The sequence below is a fragment of the Clupea harengus genome, chromosome 13 (assembly GCF_900700415.2).
Source record: "Clupea harengus chromosome 13, Ch_v2.0.2, whole genome shotgun sequence".
NCBI classification, from domain to species: Eukaryota; Metazoa; Chordata; class Actinopteri; order Clupeiformes; family Clupeidae; genus Clupea; species Clupea harengus.
This window is the reverse complement of record NC_045164.1, coordinates 7,130,328-7,145,380: the sequence shown is the minus strand read 5'-3', so window position 1 is coordinate 7,145,380 and position 15,053 is coordinate 7,130,328. Positions and strand designations below refer to the sequence as shown.

General features: G+C 42.5%; 2 protein-coding genes across 2 annotated transcripts; one reads left to right on the top strand and one right to left on the bottom strand.

The window, feature by feature from the left end:
• Nucleotides 1-72: 72 nt before the first annotated feature.
• fam83ha (family with sequence similarity 83 member Ha) lies at nucleotides 73-10,617 on the bottom strand. The gene is made up of 7 exons (XM_031579485.2): nucleotides 9,953-10,617; nucleotides 8,964-9,413; nucleotides 8,348-8,512; nucleotides 7,665-7,789; nucleotides 5,153-7,148; nucleotides 1,440-4,973; nucleotides 73-1,178 (listed from the first exon to the last, which is right to left on the bottom strand). Exons 2-7 carry the CDS (start codon nucleotides 9,408-9,410, stop codon nucleotides 1,170-1,172), a joined length of 6,276 nt encoding a protein of 2,091 aa, XP_031435345.1. The 5' UTR covers nucleotides 9,411-9,413; nucleotides 9,953-10,617; the 3' UTR covers nucleotides 73-1,169.
• An 819-nt stretch (nucleotides 10,618-11,436) lies between these two features.
• On the top strand, nucleotides 11,437-14,120 carry LOC105890910 (IQ motif and ankyrin repeat domain-containing protein 1-like). The gene is made up of 4 exons (XM_031579296.2): nucleotides 11,437-11,552; nucleotides 12,663-12,802; nucleotides 13,162-13,326; nucleotides 13,860-14,120. The coding sequence occupies exons 2-4, from the start codon at nucleotides 12,782-12,784 to the stop codon at nucleotides 14,088-14,090; spliced, it is 417 nt and encodes a 138-aa protein (XP_031435156.2). The 5' UTR covers nucleotides 11,437-11,552; nucleotides 12,663-12,781; the 3' UTR covers nucleotides 14,091-14,120.
• The last annotated feature ends 933 nt before the right edge of the window (nucleotides 14,121-15,053 follow it).

The window sequence follows — 15,053 nt, the reverse complement described above, 5'->3', positions numbered from 1 at the left end:
CAGTGGAGAGCAGATTAACATGAAAAATATAAAAATACACAGAATGTGACACAAATGAGCAAAAACCATAGGTTAATTCCTTAAAGGTAATCTTTTTTTATTACTGAATATAGTATCTAGTATCCATATAGTATCCACCCCATCTATCCCATCCCTTTTATATATACATATGGAATTAAACAAATATGCATTTAAATCAGCTGTAGTAGATAGTTATCAAGACCAAAGCAGGATGAGATGTGATTCAGAAATAGAAAATAAAAATAAAAGTAGAAAAGCTTGTGCACATTGCAGCTCGGACATCATTGTGTAGTTGTGTACATAACTATGATTATTCATCGCTGATTGTTTTGTTGATCTTGATGTCAAAAATGAAGTAACAGAAGATAAATAATAGGGGTTTCCTATAAAGGCTCAGGTAAGATATTGAGACGCTTAACATTTGATTTAATTCTGATAGTACTCGCGAAACACAATTGGTGCTTTGTTCGTTAAGGTAGCTACAAGTGGATACTCTTGCTGCAAATTCACCTCAGTTTACAACTATACTTTCATGTAAAGACTGAGACCTGCTGAAACAATGGAGTAAGGTACTGATGTTTGGCTGGTGAAACATGCAGCAATGACATCATTCCCTCACAGATGAATGAATATAATGACCATCCACAACGGTAGTCACGGATTCCTTCATTGTCTATCTATACAAATGAGGATGGACATTAAAATTGCCATTAGGTATTAAAAAGCATGGTCCTGAACCTGTAATTAAAGGTCAATGCTTCAGTGTTTCTGGGATTTATCAGATACTGTGCTCAGGTCTTGTCGTCTATTCATTTGCTAGTCAGCCAAAACATAAAGAACATCTTTTATGGAAGTCATTTAAAAATGTAACACTGCAGTTCAGTTAAAAAATACAAAAACAGGTCTCCGGACTCCAGTTTTTACTTCAGCCAAATTCTGACGTAGTTCTTTGAGAGAACCAAATCACTCCCGGTACAGGGATGTCACACTTGCGTGACATGCAGGAATCCTTGATCAACATGCTGTAAATCCTCATGAGACTGCAGGAAGCTTTCCCTTCCATAATGATCAATTGTCCATGCTACCTGGCTTCATGATGTCTGATTCCAAGGCCTGAATTGTCATCCATATCCCATGATCATTCAAAACTAGATGGCCTGTGTCAGAACAAACAATGAATGCTAAAGTTATAAAATATCAATTTGATATCAATCAAAACCCATTTCTTTGACACATCAACTTGGCAGATGCCACTGGTTAATAGAACATATTGATGTTATATAATGATCAAAGTGTAATATACTGTACATGTTATGGTTTACTTCGATGGATATTACATTGAAACATATCTAACATGTAAGAGGTTAAAACTTCACAGGTAACGAAATGCATTGCCTCTATTATACTGTGTTACTTACCTCAAAGCGACTGTAGACTCTTCTTTCCTTTCTCTTGCTGTCCAAACCAGTTAGTAACCTATCGCGTTCCTTCTTGCTCATATGAGTGTTCCAGGACCTTAATCTGCTGGTTAAATGTTCGTTGCTATCTTCTTGAGGTTCCTTTACTTCATCTTCTTTAGCATCATCTGTGACTGAAAGGTTCTGCTTGGCAGTTCGGCTTTGACTATTGGCTGATATCTGCTCCAAAAGAACTTTGGTGTCATCTCTGAGGTTACTGCAAGACAGCACATTGGCAGTGGATGACTGGTAACGACTGGGATGACTTTTGGTCGGTTCTGCAGAGGGAGATTTTTGTTCTTTTGGCTCTTCTGAACTTGGTGGGGTCACAGTGTCTTTAGTATTTAGATATGTGGTGGTGCTAAGCTCATCTACAGGTGACTCCTCACACAACTTAACTGTGTCTGCTGTGGGGTGGTCCCCATCCACTGCTTTTGCATCACTTTCAAGCTGCCCCCCATTGACAGCTTCATCAAAGCTTGAGGTTGTGTTGGCAGAAGTGAATGACCTGCTTGATTCATCTGTAGGCAAAGCTGGCTCTGCAAAAGTAAGATCAGAATTAGAACTATCTCCTGAGACAGTCATGACTGGAGATGAGGGGGCCTCTGCATGGGGGGGATCAGTAGGGTTGGGTGTTTTGGGGCCTGGACTTGTTGGTACACTAGATGTTGTTGCCATTTGATTGGCAAGGGGGGCTGATGGTGTGGTAGCCATGGGAGGAAGGCTACTGTCAGTTTGTTTAAGATCTGAAAGTAGACTTGACTCCAATGTTTTGACATCACAGGGTGAACTTAACTTTGTCTGGGTAGCTTCTAACATTGGGCTAGTGCTTGTAGGGGAAGATATAGGATGTGAACTGGGATGAAGTTCTGTGGGACTATCCAATGTGCCAACTGCTGGACTCATGACTGACCTGGGGGATAGGATCCCCACCTGTTGTACAGGACTTACAGATGGACTTGTCTCTGAAATGTTGATATTAGAGGGAAAGTGAGAACTGGACTCGGTTAGGGGTACTGCTTCTTTTGGGCTGGTAGAGATTGCCTTGGGGGAAGAGCAACCCTCATTTTGGGTCAGATTTGGAGCAGGACTTGCCTCTGATGTTTCAGGATCATATGATGAACTGGAGCCCTCTGTAAAAACATCAACTACTGGAGTTGTTTTTGTTGGGGAATAATGTGGATGTACAGTTCCTTCTGATAGGTCCAAATTAAGAATTGGGCTTGTCTCTGCTATTTTGGTCTCAGTGGATGAACTGCATTCTGTTGGGGCAACATTTGCCATTGGATTAACCTTTTTTGGGGAGGAAACTGGAGACTGGTCTTCCTCAGTTTTGACAGACGCTGAATCAGAACTTATCTTTATTATTTTGATATCAACAGGTGATCTGAGCTTTGTTGGAGGAACCATTGCTGCTTGGGTAGCTTTTAGTGGGGTAGAATTTTTTTTCCGTTTTTTTGCAGTTTTTGTTGTTGCACGAGTGCTAGCAACTGGGCTTGTTACTGTAGTCGCAGGAGGTATGCCTGCCTCAGCTTGTAGTGATCTGGTCGGGGAAACCATTGCTGTTGAACTAGGTTTTGTTTGGGAAGAAAGTGAAGCCAAGCTGGAGTCCGTTTTTGTTGGAGAATCAACAGTGTTAACATCTGGACTTGTTAATGCTGTCTGGAGGGGTGGGCTATCCTTGGTTATGACAGTGCCTGCAGCATTATTTACTTCCACTGGTGTGTGAAGATGTAAATCCACTGGAAACTTTGTCAGGGAAGAGACTGGAGCTAAGTGGTGCTCTGTTGAAACACCAGGGGAAGAGACTGGAGCTAAGTGGTGCTCTGTTGAAACAGCTCCAGTTGCTGAGCTAGAGTTTGCTGGAGATGATATCAATAACGTACCAGGTTTAGTTGATGAAGCCTGTCTTGTTGAATTGCATTTCTTTAATTTCGATCTATCCTCTTTTGAAGAGCTTCTTTGAGGTGACCTAGTTTTGATGGAGGAAGATAGTGGAGGCAAAATGGGTTCAGTAAATTTAGACTCTTTTTGAGGCAATGGTAATGGCCTGACTTCAGTTGGGGTCGGAGTACAAGGTGAGCTAGGGGCTGTTGTGAAACATTCTGCACCTGAACTAATTTCTATTGATGAGGAGCATGAGGAAGAGTCTGAGTCTACTTGTTTGTTGCTGGGGTTTGAGCAAGAGCCCCCTTGGGAGTCTTCAGCTGTGGAAATGGATTTGACAGGGTGCGAGATAGGGCTGTGTGCAGACTGACCAGCATTTATTGGTAAACTAGGTAAAGTGGAGTCTGCTGGAACTGGTTTATTAGGTAAATCTACTTTTTCAGAGGCAGAGGTCTGCTTTTGTGATGTCTGGTCTTGACAGGACAAGATTACTTCTTTGGGAATATCTTTTAAGGGTAACCTTATATTAGTGGGAACAGAACTAGTTGAGGAGGTACATTGGAGTTTTGCAGGCGCTTCAGCATGCATCTTCTTCAGCTCCATTTTCTCAGTGTCTGTGGCAGTTTGAGAAAACTCAGAACTGGAGGAGCTAGATTGTGCAGAGTTGCCTGACAAATCCTTCACTGCATGGCTTTCTGGAACACTTTGAGTTTTAAGTGTCTTAGCATCGTCATCCAGCACTTCTGCTTCTCCTGCAGGTAATGGCTTTGAGAGTGAATCTGTGCTGATTTGTTTTAGTACTGAAACTTTTTCGTTAATTGCAGAGGTGTCCTCAGTCTTGTCTGGCTTTTGAGAAATGTGTCCTTTGATGATCTCCGCAGACTTCGCTGCTACCTGCTCAGCTTTGCGTTGAGCAGCTAACTCTCTGAAGAAACGCAATCTGCTATCTGGGTCAGACAAGTCTAACATGGCTGAGGTTGTCTGCTGAACTTTAGACTGAAATTGAAGTGAGTTAGATTTGTCCCCCATTGTAAACGAAGCCTGTCTTTTAAACGAGATATTCTCCAAATGTATTCCAGAAGCTGTGTCACTCTGTCCCTTTGTAGAATCTTGTGTTTTCACTAATTCTGTTGTGGGGTTAGTAGGTGTGATGGGCTGCTCAGATCTGCTCGTCTCCTTGTCCAAAGAGCCAGGAACAGCTAAGATAGACGACACTTTTGATAATTCACCCCTTTGATTCTGATCATCGGTTTTATTTTGCCCACAGGAAACATCGTCCCCCTGAGACCGGTGCTTTAAGCGTGACCTGAAGAGACGTGAGTTCCTTAATTTGGAGGCCGGAGTGGGTTTTGGTCGATTCCCGACAAGTTCTTCTTCTGTTTCACAGGATTCCATTGCCCTCACACTAGCCACCACTGCAGCCTTTTCAGATGAGGTGGTGCTTGAGAAATCATTGGTTTCAACTGATGTTGTTTTCTCTGCGTCTGGTTCTCCACACATGACAGGCAGAACAGGTTTGGGGTTTGGTGATGACTCACTTATAATGGCTGAAGGCATGACAGGGAGCTCTCTTTTGCCAGGTTCAGGAGCTGAATCAAGTGACTTTTCCTGTAAAAGAACAGAGGATTTATTACAGGGAACAGGATCAACAAGAAGAATTTATGAACTAGAAACGGTGGAAACTGTATCAACACGTCTTTTTTCCTTAAAAGAAACTATAAATATGAATGATGTAAAGTACCTGTGAAGGGAAAAAAGGACAACAAAGTTGTGTTTGAGCATGTTACCTTGAGAGTTTCCATAACATTTTGAGGTTCTGAGCTGGAGATGTTTGAGCCAGGGTGAGGAGATGATGTACACTTAGCCACAGCAGGCTCTTGTAACCTCTTCTGTTCAATCTTCTCAGCATCTGTGGCAATTTGCGGCAGTATGTCATGAATCTGGCTTGGTGTGGCAGCCTCTGATGTGACACTCAAAGTATCCACTAACTTTGTATCTGAACCTTGTTCCTTGATAGGAACTTTGTACTTGGTTGCTTTGAAGGATTGTGATTCAGTTGTTGCATGCATATCTGTTGGATGATGTGAGACTTTTAAAGTTGGCTTCTGCTCTGCAACACTGTGGCTTCCATCAGAGGCACAGCTCACTGTTTTATCAGGCTCTTTACATGGTTTCTCTGAGATGCCTTCGACAGACTTGGCCTCTACTTCAGCTTTGCGTTGGGCAGCCAACTGTCTGAAAAACTGTAGCCTACTATCAGGGTCATTCATATCTACCATGAATGATGATGTTTGCTGCAGATGACTAGAGGGGAGCTCAACTGGCTTTGATTCCTCTCCTTTAGCTATAGTGGATTGCTTTTTCAAAGGTTTCTTCTCTAAACCTTTCTCTAGAACCTCAGGACTTTCCTCTTCTTTTGACTCTGCTGGTTTTGCCAAATTAAAAAGAGATCTGTGCTGTTCCACGTTTGAACTGAAGAGAAGTGAGTTCCTCAGTCTTGATGCCCTGTGAAGAGTTGGGTTTGGTCTCCTACGGAATGGTTCATCCTTCGTTACATTCATTTCTGCTGGTGGCTTGTCTGTCCCATCCTCTACCTTCTCACTCTCTGTGGTATATGATGAATCTGTAGCAGCTGATATGCCTTTGTTGTCTGTTTGCATTGAAGGATGATTTTTCATATCACCCGGCTGAAAAGGTTTCTTATGGTGTGAAGAGAGGACAGCTGACGGCAGCTTCAACTCTCTTTGGCCTATTCTAGGGACTAATGGGTCCAGATCACACAGCTGTTCCTGTGAAGAGAAAGGGGAATCATCTCCTGCGTCTGATCCCTGAAATGGCCCAGTGTCCTCTGAAGATGCATCATCGTAACCACTCAGATATGAATGGATCCTCCACTCTCGCATGCCCTTCTTCGCAACAGCATCTCGGGGCTTGCGTTCCGCAGTGGGCTCCATGTTGAATCTTTTCTGTTCGCGTGGGCTAAGCGGTGTTGGGGAGCTCTGGGCGGCATGTGGCTGACCCAAACACTGCATCCGTCGCCTTGACTGAGAGTAAGGACCTTCTGGCACCATCAAATTCCCAGATCCCTGCCCCATCTCCACAGGAGGATTGGACTCTAAGAATTTAAGTACATGGTCATAATTGTCTACTTGATCTATTGAAGGTGGGCCTCCTGGCTCCGAATACTGGTCTGAGTGCTGATATCGCTGGGTCTTAAATTTGTCGTAGGGATCATAAATGGGCTCTCGGCTGGTTCTCTCAAAGTGATACTGGTCCCTGTGTGAGTGGGTGCTCTGCGTCTCCATGGCATCAACATTCTGCCTCTCCCTGTGCATCAAGTACTGCTGATAGTAGCCACCAGGGGTCCCTTCCCCATAGCTTGACCTTCTTAAGATGTCCATTCCAGAAGTATCTGGCCTGTTAGTCAAGTATTGCTGAGAAGGGTGCAAATTAGCCTGTGGTGGTAACATCTGGGCAAAATCCTCCCTCCTTAAAGGAAACAATTTAGGATCCATATGGCCTTCATAAAGGTGTCCAGCCCATTCTGCATTGTACATGCCCACCTCAGGTAAATATTCCTTGGGTTTCCTGGGATACACCTGGTGTGTTTTTTGTAGGTCAGACCTAGAGCTATATTTCTGTACGGGGACAACAGCACTCTCAACTACAAGTGGCTCAGACTGGGCATATAGAATCCGGAATTCTTCATCAAAGGTGACCACAAGCTGGCCCAGGAATAGATGGGCTAAACAACGGTGGAGCTTCTCAAATGACCACATAAAACTGAAACAATGGAGAAATTATCAATCAAATTATTCCATTCACCAGACAACATTTAATTATAATATAAAGCACAACTTCCTTTCCATCCCCAGAATGAAATAAATCAAACTCAAACTTTGTCTGTTTTGGATGTTAAACATTTGTATGTAATGTCTAATTATCATACTGACTTAATTTCAATAACAAAATGAGAGTGACAACTTTCAAAAAGTATTTGTTCTCAGAGGATGACTATGCATATTCACTGCATAGTCACTAAAGAACCTTAGACCTCTAAATGGTTAATATAAGTAATTGACTAACTCTGTGCATGATGAGCATTCCCAGACCAATCTAAATGTCACATTGCTTGCAGCAAAATCCTGAATCAATTCTATGACAAAAGATAATCCTGTCAGCTTTGCCTTAAATACTTTCCCACAATAGCCTGTCCTGGCAGCTTGCCAATTTATTTTGAATACATAAAAGGCAAGCCACCTTTAAAATGTGGCTTCTGGAAAGAGTAAAACCACGTACCTGTAGTTGCCACCTAGAACAGCCCTGCTGTCAATTAGCATGAAACGCTCCATCATCTGTCCTTTGATTAACTTCCCTGTGCGGCAATAGTAGTTGATGCCAGACACTGTTCTAACACGCATGAACTGGAAAAAAGAAAAAAGAAATCAAGAATATAATTTTCATGGTGATACATGGGGAAATAAATGCTCAGAATATCAGTTATTGCTTTTCAGTTTGCCAAGGCAATCCATTGCTGTTCTTTATATCACATGATCTTAAAGAGAGCTCAAAACCCTTGCTGCAATCTTTAAGATTTCTGCCCTCTAGGTGGCAGCAATGCACCCCAAACACCCAGTTAAATACAAATTCACAGTTTCTCTAGAGTCGAACATTTTCCATTATTAGAGTAAGAGTATTAGAAGAAACACAAACTACAAACACAGTGGATATATCTTGGTAGCTCAACACAAACTACAAACTCAGTGGATATATCTTGGAAGCTCAACACCCAATTTCAGTTAAGGCTATGGCTGAGATTTATCTTGTAATGGCTCAAAATATTCAGCACATAAACCAATCACTTATCACAGCATAATTAACTGTACGAATAGTGAGTACGGATATGCTTAAACACAATAGGTAAATGACAGAAAATACCATGTCCAAGTTCATTAGTTCATAAGAAGACTCTGACCACTCACTTTGATTTGATTCAGATCAACTCTGCAGTGTGCCACCATGTCTGTAAAGTGATGGGCATTTTGGTCATCCAGCAAAATGTAAACAGCCACATTGCGCATAGCTGCCTCCAAGAGATCCGCAAAAATATCAACATCTGTGAAAATGTCCATAGCCACCGCAATAACCTGCAAAACAGACCCCCACACATAGCCATTAAATCTGGTCATTTCATTTAAAATTAGAGATGGTGATATCTATCAAATATGCACACAAAACAATTTGGCTAAATAACACGCACAATTAGAATTACAGAGAAATGTATGTAATTGAAGTTATCAAAGTTCCATGTAATTACATACTTAATGATAGTCATCAATGATAGTCAAAAGATCAAAGACCACATAGTGTCCTACAGGATAAAACCACACAGACTTGATAATGAACTCTAATGCTATGTCAGCAGTTATAGGACTGCACACATCGACTGTATATAGAGTAATTGAGTATACAGAGGATATGGATCAACCGGTGAAACCACTGCATGATGAAAGGAGCTACCTTTACATGATTACAAGGACCAACAAGAGACAAACACACAAATACTTGACAGTTGTAAAGACAAATTGAGGGACCTACTAGTTGTGCATCTTTGATAAGCCTGCGGGCCTGTGTCTTAATGCTCGGCATGGCTGGGTCCGGTGGGTTCACAAATGTGGCAAACTCTGTTGGGCCCACGAACTGGAGCTGCTGGGGCCACCCCAGGTCCAGGCTGGGAGCCTCCAAGTCCGACTGCATAGGCCAGTACGTATCCGAGGAGCCTTCTGATCCCTCGTCACCCTGAGAGGCGGCATCAGGTTTATCCATGTGACGAGGACCCTGTACAGTACTTTGAATGTGCTCAATCTCAAGCTTGGAGAGGAAATCCACAACGTCCGACGACTGTAGGAACTCATGGTAGCCATCCAGGTCGCGTTCCACAAGCGCATCAATAGCCAGACGGTATTCCTCACGATAATGAGGGGGTAGGTAGTTTGGATCCAGGGGGTTATCCCCTGCAGATGAGCACTGGGATCTGTGAGCCATGATCTGGTCACAGGGAGACAGGGACACAGTTTTTTTGTGCAACATGCCTGGACTACCTTGAGACAACAGACATTAATATCCTATATGCCAGAAAGCTAAACATACTTAACCTAAACTTCAGGTGCAAGCACCAGATCATCTAAAAAGAAATTTGTTGTAAGGCTAATTTTGAACATATGTAATTGTTCATTATTCAAAAACATATTGGCCAAAATCCAGTGTCTGTTGCTTCCCAAGGCATATGCAACAGGTTCCATCTGCAGTTTATAGGGCATGTAGGCTATGACTCGGAGGATAACTATTCTGTCTGATGGAATTTGCCCTGTATTTCTATTCTAAAATCCATTTTAGAGGGTGTGGCGACACCACTTGTGAAACTGAGACCGACCGCAATCTTTTCTCAGAAAACATAACCAATTTTTCAACATTGTTTCACATTCATAGTTATCTCTTGTGACGACTAAAACCTTTCAGTTTAAAGCATTACATGAGTCATCAAGCATACCGTCAGAAGTTAAGAAGTTAGAGCTCGTGAGACTTACCAGCGGTTGAGACGACTATAGACTATTTCTCACACCTCACCCGGCATGTGATTTGCTGTTATGAATACATGATGGTAGACCTACCCTACACCAAGACTGTATTATTGTATTGGAACGGCATCTCATAAGGAACGAAGTTTCGTCTATGCCCCGCAAAACCAGTTTCTACTCGGGTTAGTTACTTTCCCAGCCGTCAACGGGGAGTAGTGTGAAAAAGCCACCGCTGTCTTCTGCGTTGCTTGCCCCGCCCAGGCCCTGAAAACCACGAATTAGAATGTATCCAATCACGGAAACAACCAGTTCAGTCGTCTCACTGATCTGGCAGAGAAGCACGGCCTCACTTTAGACAGAAAACAACGTGAACTTTGTTGAACTTTAGGTTGGCCACTTAATGCTACAGACCACTTCGAACTAGGCTACCAATAGGCTATAGCCTACTTAGCTAAATCATCCGGCCTACTCTATGCCACTGGTATCTGTATGAAATATTTGTCTTGCACATTGCTAGCTTGAATTACGGTCAAAGTTGCCTAGAATGTAGTTTCACACTTTTCGGAGGTGCCTCGGCCTATCTGTGCCGACCGTAGGCCTATAATCAGCAATCATAATAAGAACATCAACCACAATAATAATAAAAATGATGATAATAATAATAATAATAATAATAACAGTGACCAGGTCTAAAAGCAATTACAGAACAAAATCGTTTTGTTCATTATCGAATAGGATAAAGGTTATTTTGTTTGAAGCCATAGGTTTTCAAATGCCGATGGTTGAATGGTATTGCCATCCGCAGTTCAAGGTGGTCATGAGCTAGCCCTAGCCTAATTTATATGCATGAAATGGCAAAATCTTTTGCCACTACGGTGTGCAACAGGTGTTTTAAGTATGTTATTACATACGTAAGTATGCTATAACATAGCCTACTGTGTTAATGAGATTATGCTTTTTTGTGATTCGTGTACTTTATAAAGCAGTCTAGAATTAGAATTTCACCCTCTTCCCTCTCTCCAGGCGTTACCTTGGTGACCAGCACGCGTTGAGGAAGTGGGGTGAAGAAATAGAAAAGGTGCATTTTCTTTACACACAAGTAGCTATCACCTATAGCGGATATGTTTTATGTTTTCGAACGTTAGTTTGTGTTTTGGCGAGTGTAATTCTCTTGTCTAATCAGTGTAGACACTACTTTTTCAAATAGTTTTCCAACGAGTAAACATGAGCTCCCGCAATGTAAAACAACCTGCAGGGAAAGCTGCAGTGAAAGCACCCGCAAAGAGCACCGGTAAATCAGGTAATCTAAGGCTATCTAGATAACGTCTAAAGGTCTACAGGGAGACGACAAAGGCAGTTCTAAAAAAAATTTGTAAGACCGGCATATATAAATTAGTTTAGGATAAGTTTGAGATTTTTATGTATTCATTTATTTTTTGCTGTTGTGTTTATTTATTTGCTTGTGTGTGTGTGTGTTTGCATTATGTAGGATCTGGTGCCCCCCAACAGAAAAAAACTGGAGCATCTCACTCCATCCAACCTAAGGGCAAGACAGTCAAGTCAAACCCTCTGGCACATTCAAACAGAACAGAGCCAACAAAGAAATTAAGTACGGACCAGTAAGGCTAGTTCACATGAATTGAAACTTCCAATGAATCAGCCATTACTGACTTAGATGTCCATGTCCATAGAGGTCATTCTCTTCACCCTCTGCCATATTCAGTAACCATAAAGATGGTGCAGTATGGCCATTCATTTCTTTTTTGAAAATTTTGATATGTCAGTGTTCTTTCCCCAGAATTGTTAAACCAGTCGGAAGTCTTCTAAATGTCAAAGCTGAAATACAGTGAGCACTACTTAGCAACTTTGCCTGGAAACATTATGTCATTTCTGATGTCATTTAAAAGTTATAGAGTATATGTATTTTATGGGTGGGTGAGGTGCATTGGGAGAATACAACAGATTGAGTCATTTTGAGAGTTTGACTGGAAGCTTGTAATGAGCTCTTGTGAAGGATCAAGGACTTTATCCGAAGAGCTGAATTCACAAGGCTGTGTGGCAGGAGTATGTCTTTGGTGTCCTGGCCTGTGCTTACAGTTGGAATAGAAGATAGTTCTCCTCTTTCACGTATGTCATGTGGCATCATATATCACAGCCATACTTGAAGGACGCCAACAGGGAGCAAAATGAAATACAGCAAATGATGTAATTTAGCTCAAGTGCAGGCATGAAAACAATATCTCATTGTTACACTGCAGGCACTGCCAAGAGCAGAAAGGAGTGTCGAGGGCTCTGGTACAGTAAAATGTGAAACACATGAATGTTAACCTTCTGAAATACCAAAGCCGGGAGTTGTTTGTCAAAGGTGCTACCTCTAGCCCAGTTTCTGCTTTATGTTCAATGTGTCTGGAGCCTACTGGAGGGTTAAACATAGAAGTGTATGTAAGAAAGATTGAATGACAACAGTCAACACATCTACACATAGACATATATTTTAAAACTCTCTCACCCTCTTTATCCAGAGGTGTCACTTTGTCCACCACTGACAGGTTTGCCTGGTTAGACCACTCTGCCTCTAAGTGCCATTAGAAAGGATTAGGTTAATTAAGAAACAATGTTGCTGTCTGTAGTTGTTTTTGTGGACTGATGAGGTGGTGTTTGTTTGTGGGGTTTGTGTGACTGCACTGTCTCTGGGCATTGTGTTTTGTGATTGGCATAGACACTGAGCCAAGTCGGGAGGATCGGGCCGCCCTGGCCATCCAGTGCTTCGTGAGGCAACTGCTGGCTAAGAGAGCGAGGCAGCGAAGAGAGAAGGAGAAGAAGGTGTATGAGGAGCTCATGGACCGCCTAGAGAAGGAGGTTCGAGCCACTCCTTGCATGCAAACCGATACCAGCCAGGCCATGAAAAAAGCCTTGGGCACACAGTATTACAAAACTTTTAAAAGCCTCTAGGGGAAATTGTTAGGCTTGTAACGTCTCTCTCTAGGGATTTGTGTCAGACCAGGATTCCTTGCATAGTCTCTTCAAATGCCCCATGAGATGTAGTTAAGATTTGGTTTAAAAGTGTGTATCACCTGTCTAAACAGGCCGGGCAGACAACATGTATTCAAACTGCTTTATGTTGTGAGCCAGAGCATGCATTTCAATGTGTGTGTCGTGCACTTGTTGCAGGTGTAGGTGAGTGTTTGAGTGTGTTGGTGGTGATGCGTTTCCTGTAGGCCTTTGTTACACTGGTGCGCCGGGAGCAGGAGGAAGCGGAACGTGAGAGGATGAAGGAGGAGGAGGAGAGGAGGAAGAAGAAGGAGGAGCAGCGCTTACGTACACGGCTCCTGGAGGCCGCTTTCGATGGCGAGGAAGAGGAGATCCTGGCTGTCCTCAAAGAGGTCAGACAAATAACCAAAAGAGAGAAATGAAAAAGACAAGTTTAAAGCAGTTTTTGTGCTATACAGAGTAAAGAAAAAATAATTAAAAGATGCCACATGTTGTAACAGCTGTGACTCTGGTAGGTAGATGTTCAAGTAGGACTTAAGTTTTCAAAATGTATGTTGACAAAGCCATAAAGGTACAGTCCTCTAGCTGTCTTTTCTGTCTGTACTCAAAACTTCCCTGGTGTTCACACAAAGTCCTTGCACTGTAAATGGGAAACAAAGTACACTATCACAGCCACACATTGCTTCAGGTGCACGGAAGGGAGGGGTGTTATTTGATAGCCAAAATATCAACAACCTTTCCTCAGAATCACGGATTTTACCTTTAAAATATCATGTTGCTCTCTCCATACTTTTTAAAAGCAGCAGTAAGTTATTATTTAACTGAGTGAAGAAGAACACAATAGTCCTTATCCCAAACCATAAAACATACCCATTGGACTTCCATATCCACAAGTCATCTTCATCCTCTCATGTCTGTCACCTAGGTTACCGAGCGGGATACGAAGCAAGGTGTGGGGTTTGATGAAGCGGGGAAACGCCTACGCCTTCTCAGTCAGCTGCGCATGATCAACTGCAGTGATGCCAATGGCAACACACCACTGTCTGAGGCTGCAGGTGGAGGTCACCCAGAGGTCATCGCCCTGCTGCTGGAGAGAGGGGGTGATGTCAACACACAGGTAAGAGAGAGAAAGATAGAACACTTCGCTGAGGGATAGACACTTTACAATTGTGTGTATATGTGTGTGTGGGAGAGTTAGTGGAAAGGAAAGGAAACAGGAGACTGAGTGACAGCCTTGAGTAGGGATGGTGAATGATGATTAACGATGATGTATGCTTGAATTACTGACTCAGACCACTGTTATACTGTTATAACCTTAGCCCTATGACTAAAACTAAAAGCAATATTTTTTTTATGTAGAAATAAATGTATATGTGTACTCTTTTCTGAAATATATTTGCTGCACTGAAATATATACATATGATCTGTATATGTTTATAGTCTTTAAATGGTTTAGAGCGGAAATATTGCTGCCTGACCATTTCAAAGTGTTTTTTTTATACATGTAGTGACTTTTGCGGTTTGACTTTAGGGAGCCTTTGGAAGGACCCCCATTTACAGAGCAGCCTTTGGGGGTCACCTGCGTGCGGTGCAGACCCTCTTACAGTTTGGGGCCGACCCACGAACTCATGCTGATGATGGCAGCACTCCAGAACAGGTGCGACTACAACTGTACATATGAGAGGGGGTGTGGAGTGTATTGCACCTCGGGATGCTAGTATGACGGCCTTGTTTTTTGTGTGTGTTTCCACACATGCTACGTGAGTATGCTTGTTCATGCGTATTGTGCACAAGCATATGTGTATATGTGTGTCTGTGTGTAAGTGCATGGGGTTTGAGTGTCTGTGTTTGCAGGTGGCATCAGGAGAGGCAATAATACAGACACTGCAGGGCTGGGACATAAGCCTAACTGATTCCATGCTGAAGAAAATGGAGGCAGAACAAGTGAGAACAGAGGGAGAGGCGAAGAAACAGAAGGAGGTTGAGACTGAGCTGTGAGTTGTTTACTCAAACTTCATCTTCTCACTATAGTTTCTAAACTGTGCACACCAAATTATGATCAGTCATTACCACACCCTTTGATGGCATGGTTCTTTAGGATCCATAGTCATGATATCAT

Bases quoted from the DNA above. Each gene is read 5' to 3' on its own strand.
- fam83ha (XM_031579485.2), bottom strand. From the start codon at position 9,410: ATGGCTCACAGATCCCAGTGCTCATCTGCAGGGGATAACCCCCTGGAT. The intron at 8,513-8,963 runs GTAGGTCCCTCA...TCTGTTTTGCAG, and splicing joins TTATCAAAGATGCACAACTA to GTTATTGCGGTGGCTATGGA. The intron at 7,149-7,664 runs GTACGTGGTTTT...CCATTGTTTCAG, and splicing joins GTTCTAGGTGGCAACTACAG to TTTTATGTGGTCATTTGAGA.
- LOC105890910 (XM_031579296.2), top strand. From the start codon at position 12,782: ATGGACCGCCTAGAGAAGGAG. The intron at 12,803-13,161 runs GTTCGAGCCACT...CGTTTCCTGTAG, and splicing joins TGGACCGCCTAGAGAAGGAG to GCCTTTGTTACACTGGTGCG. The intron at 13,327-13,859 runs GTCAGACAAATA...TCTGTCACCTAG, and splicing joins TCCTGGCTGTCCTCAAAGAG to GTTACCGAGCGGGATACGAA.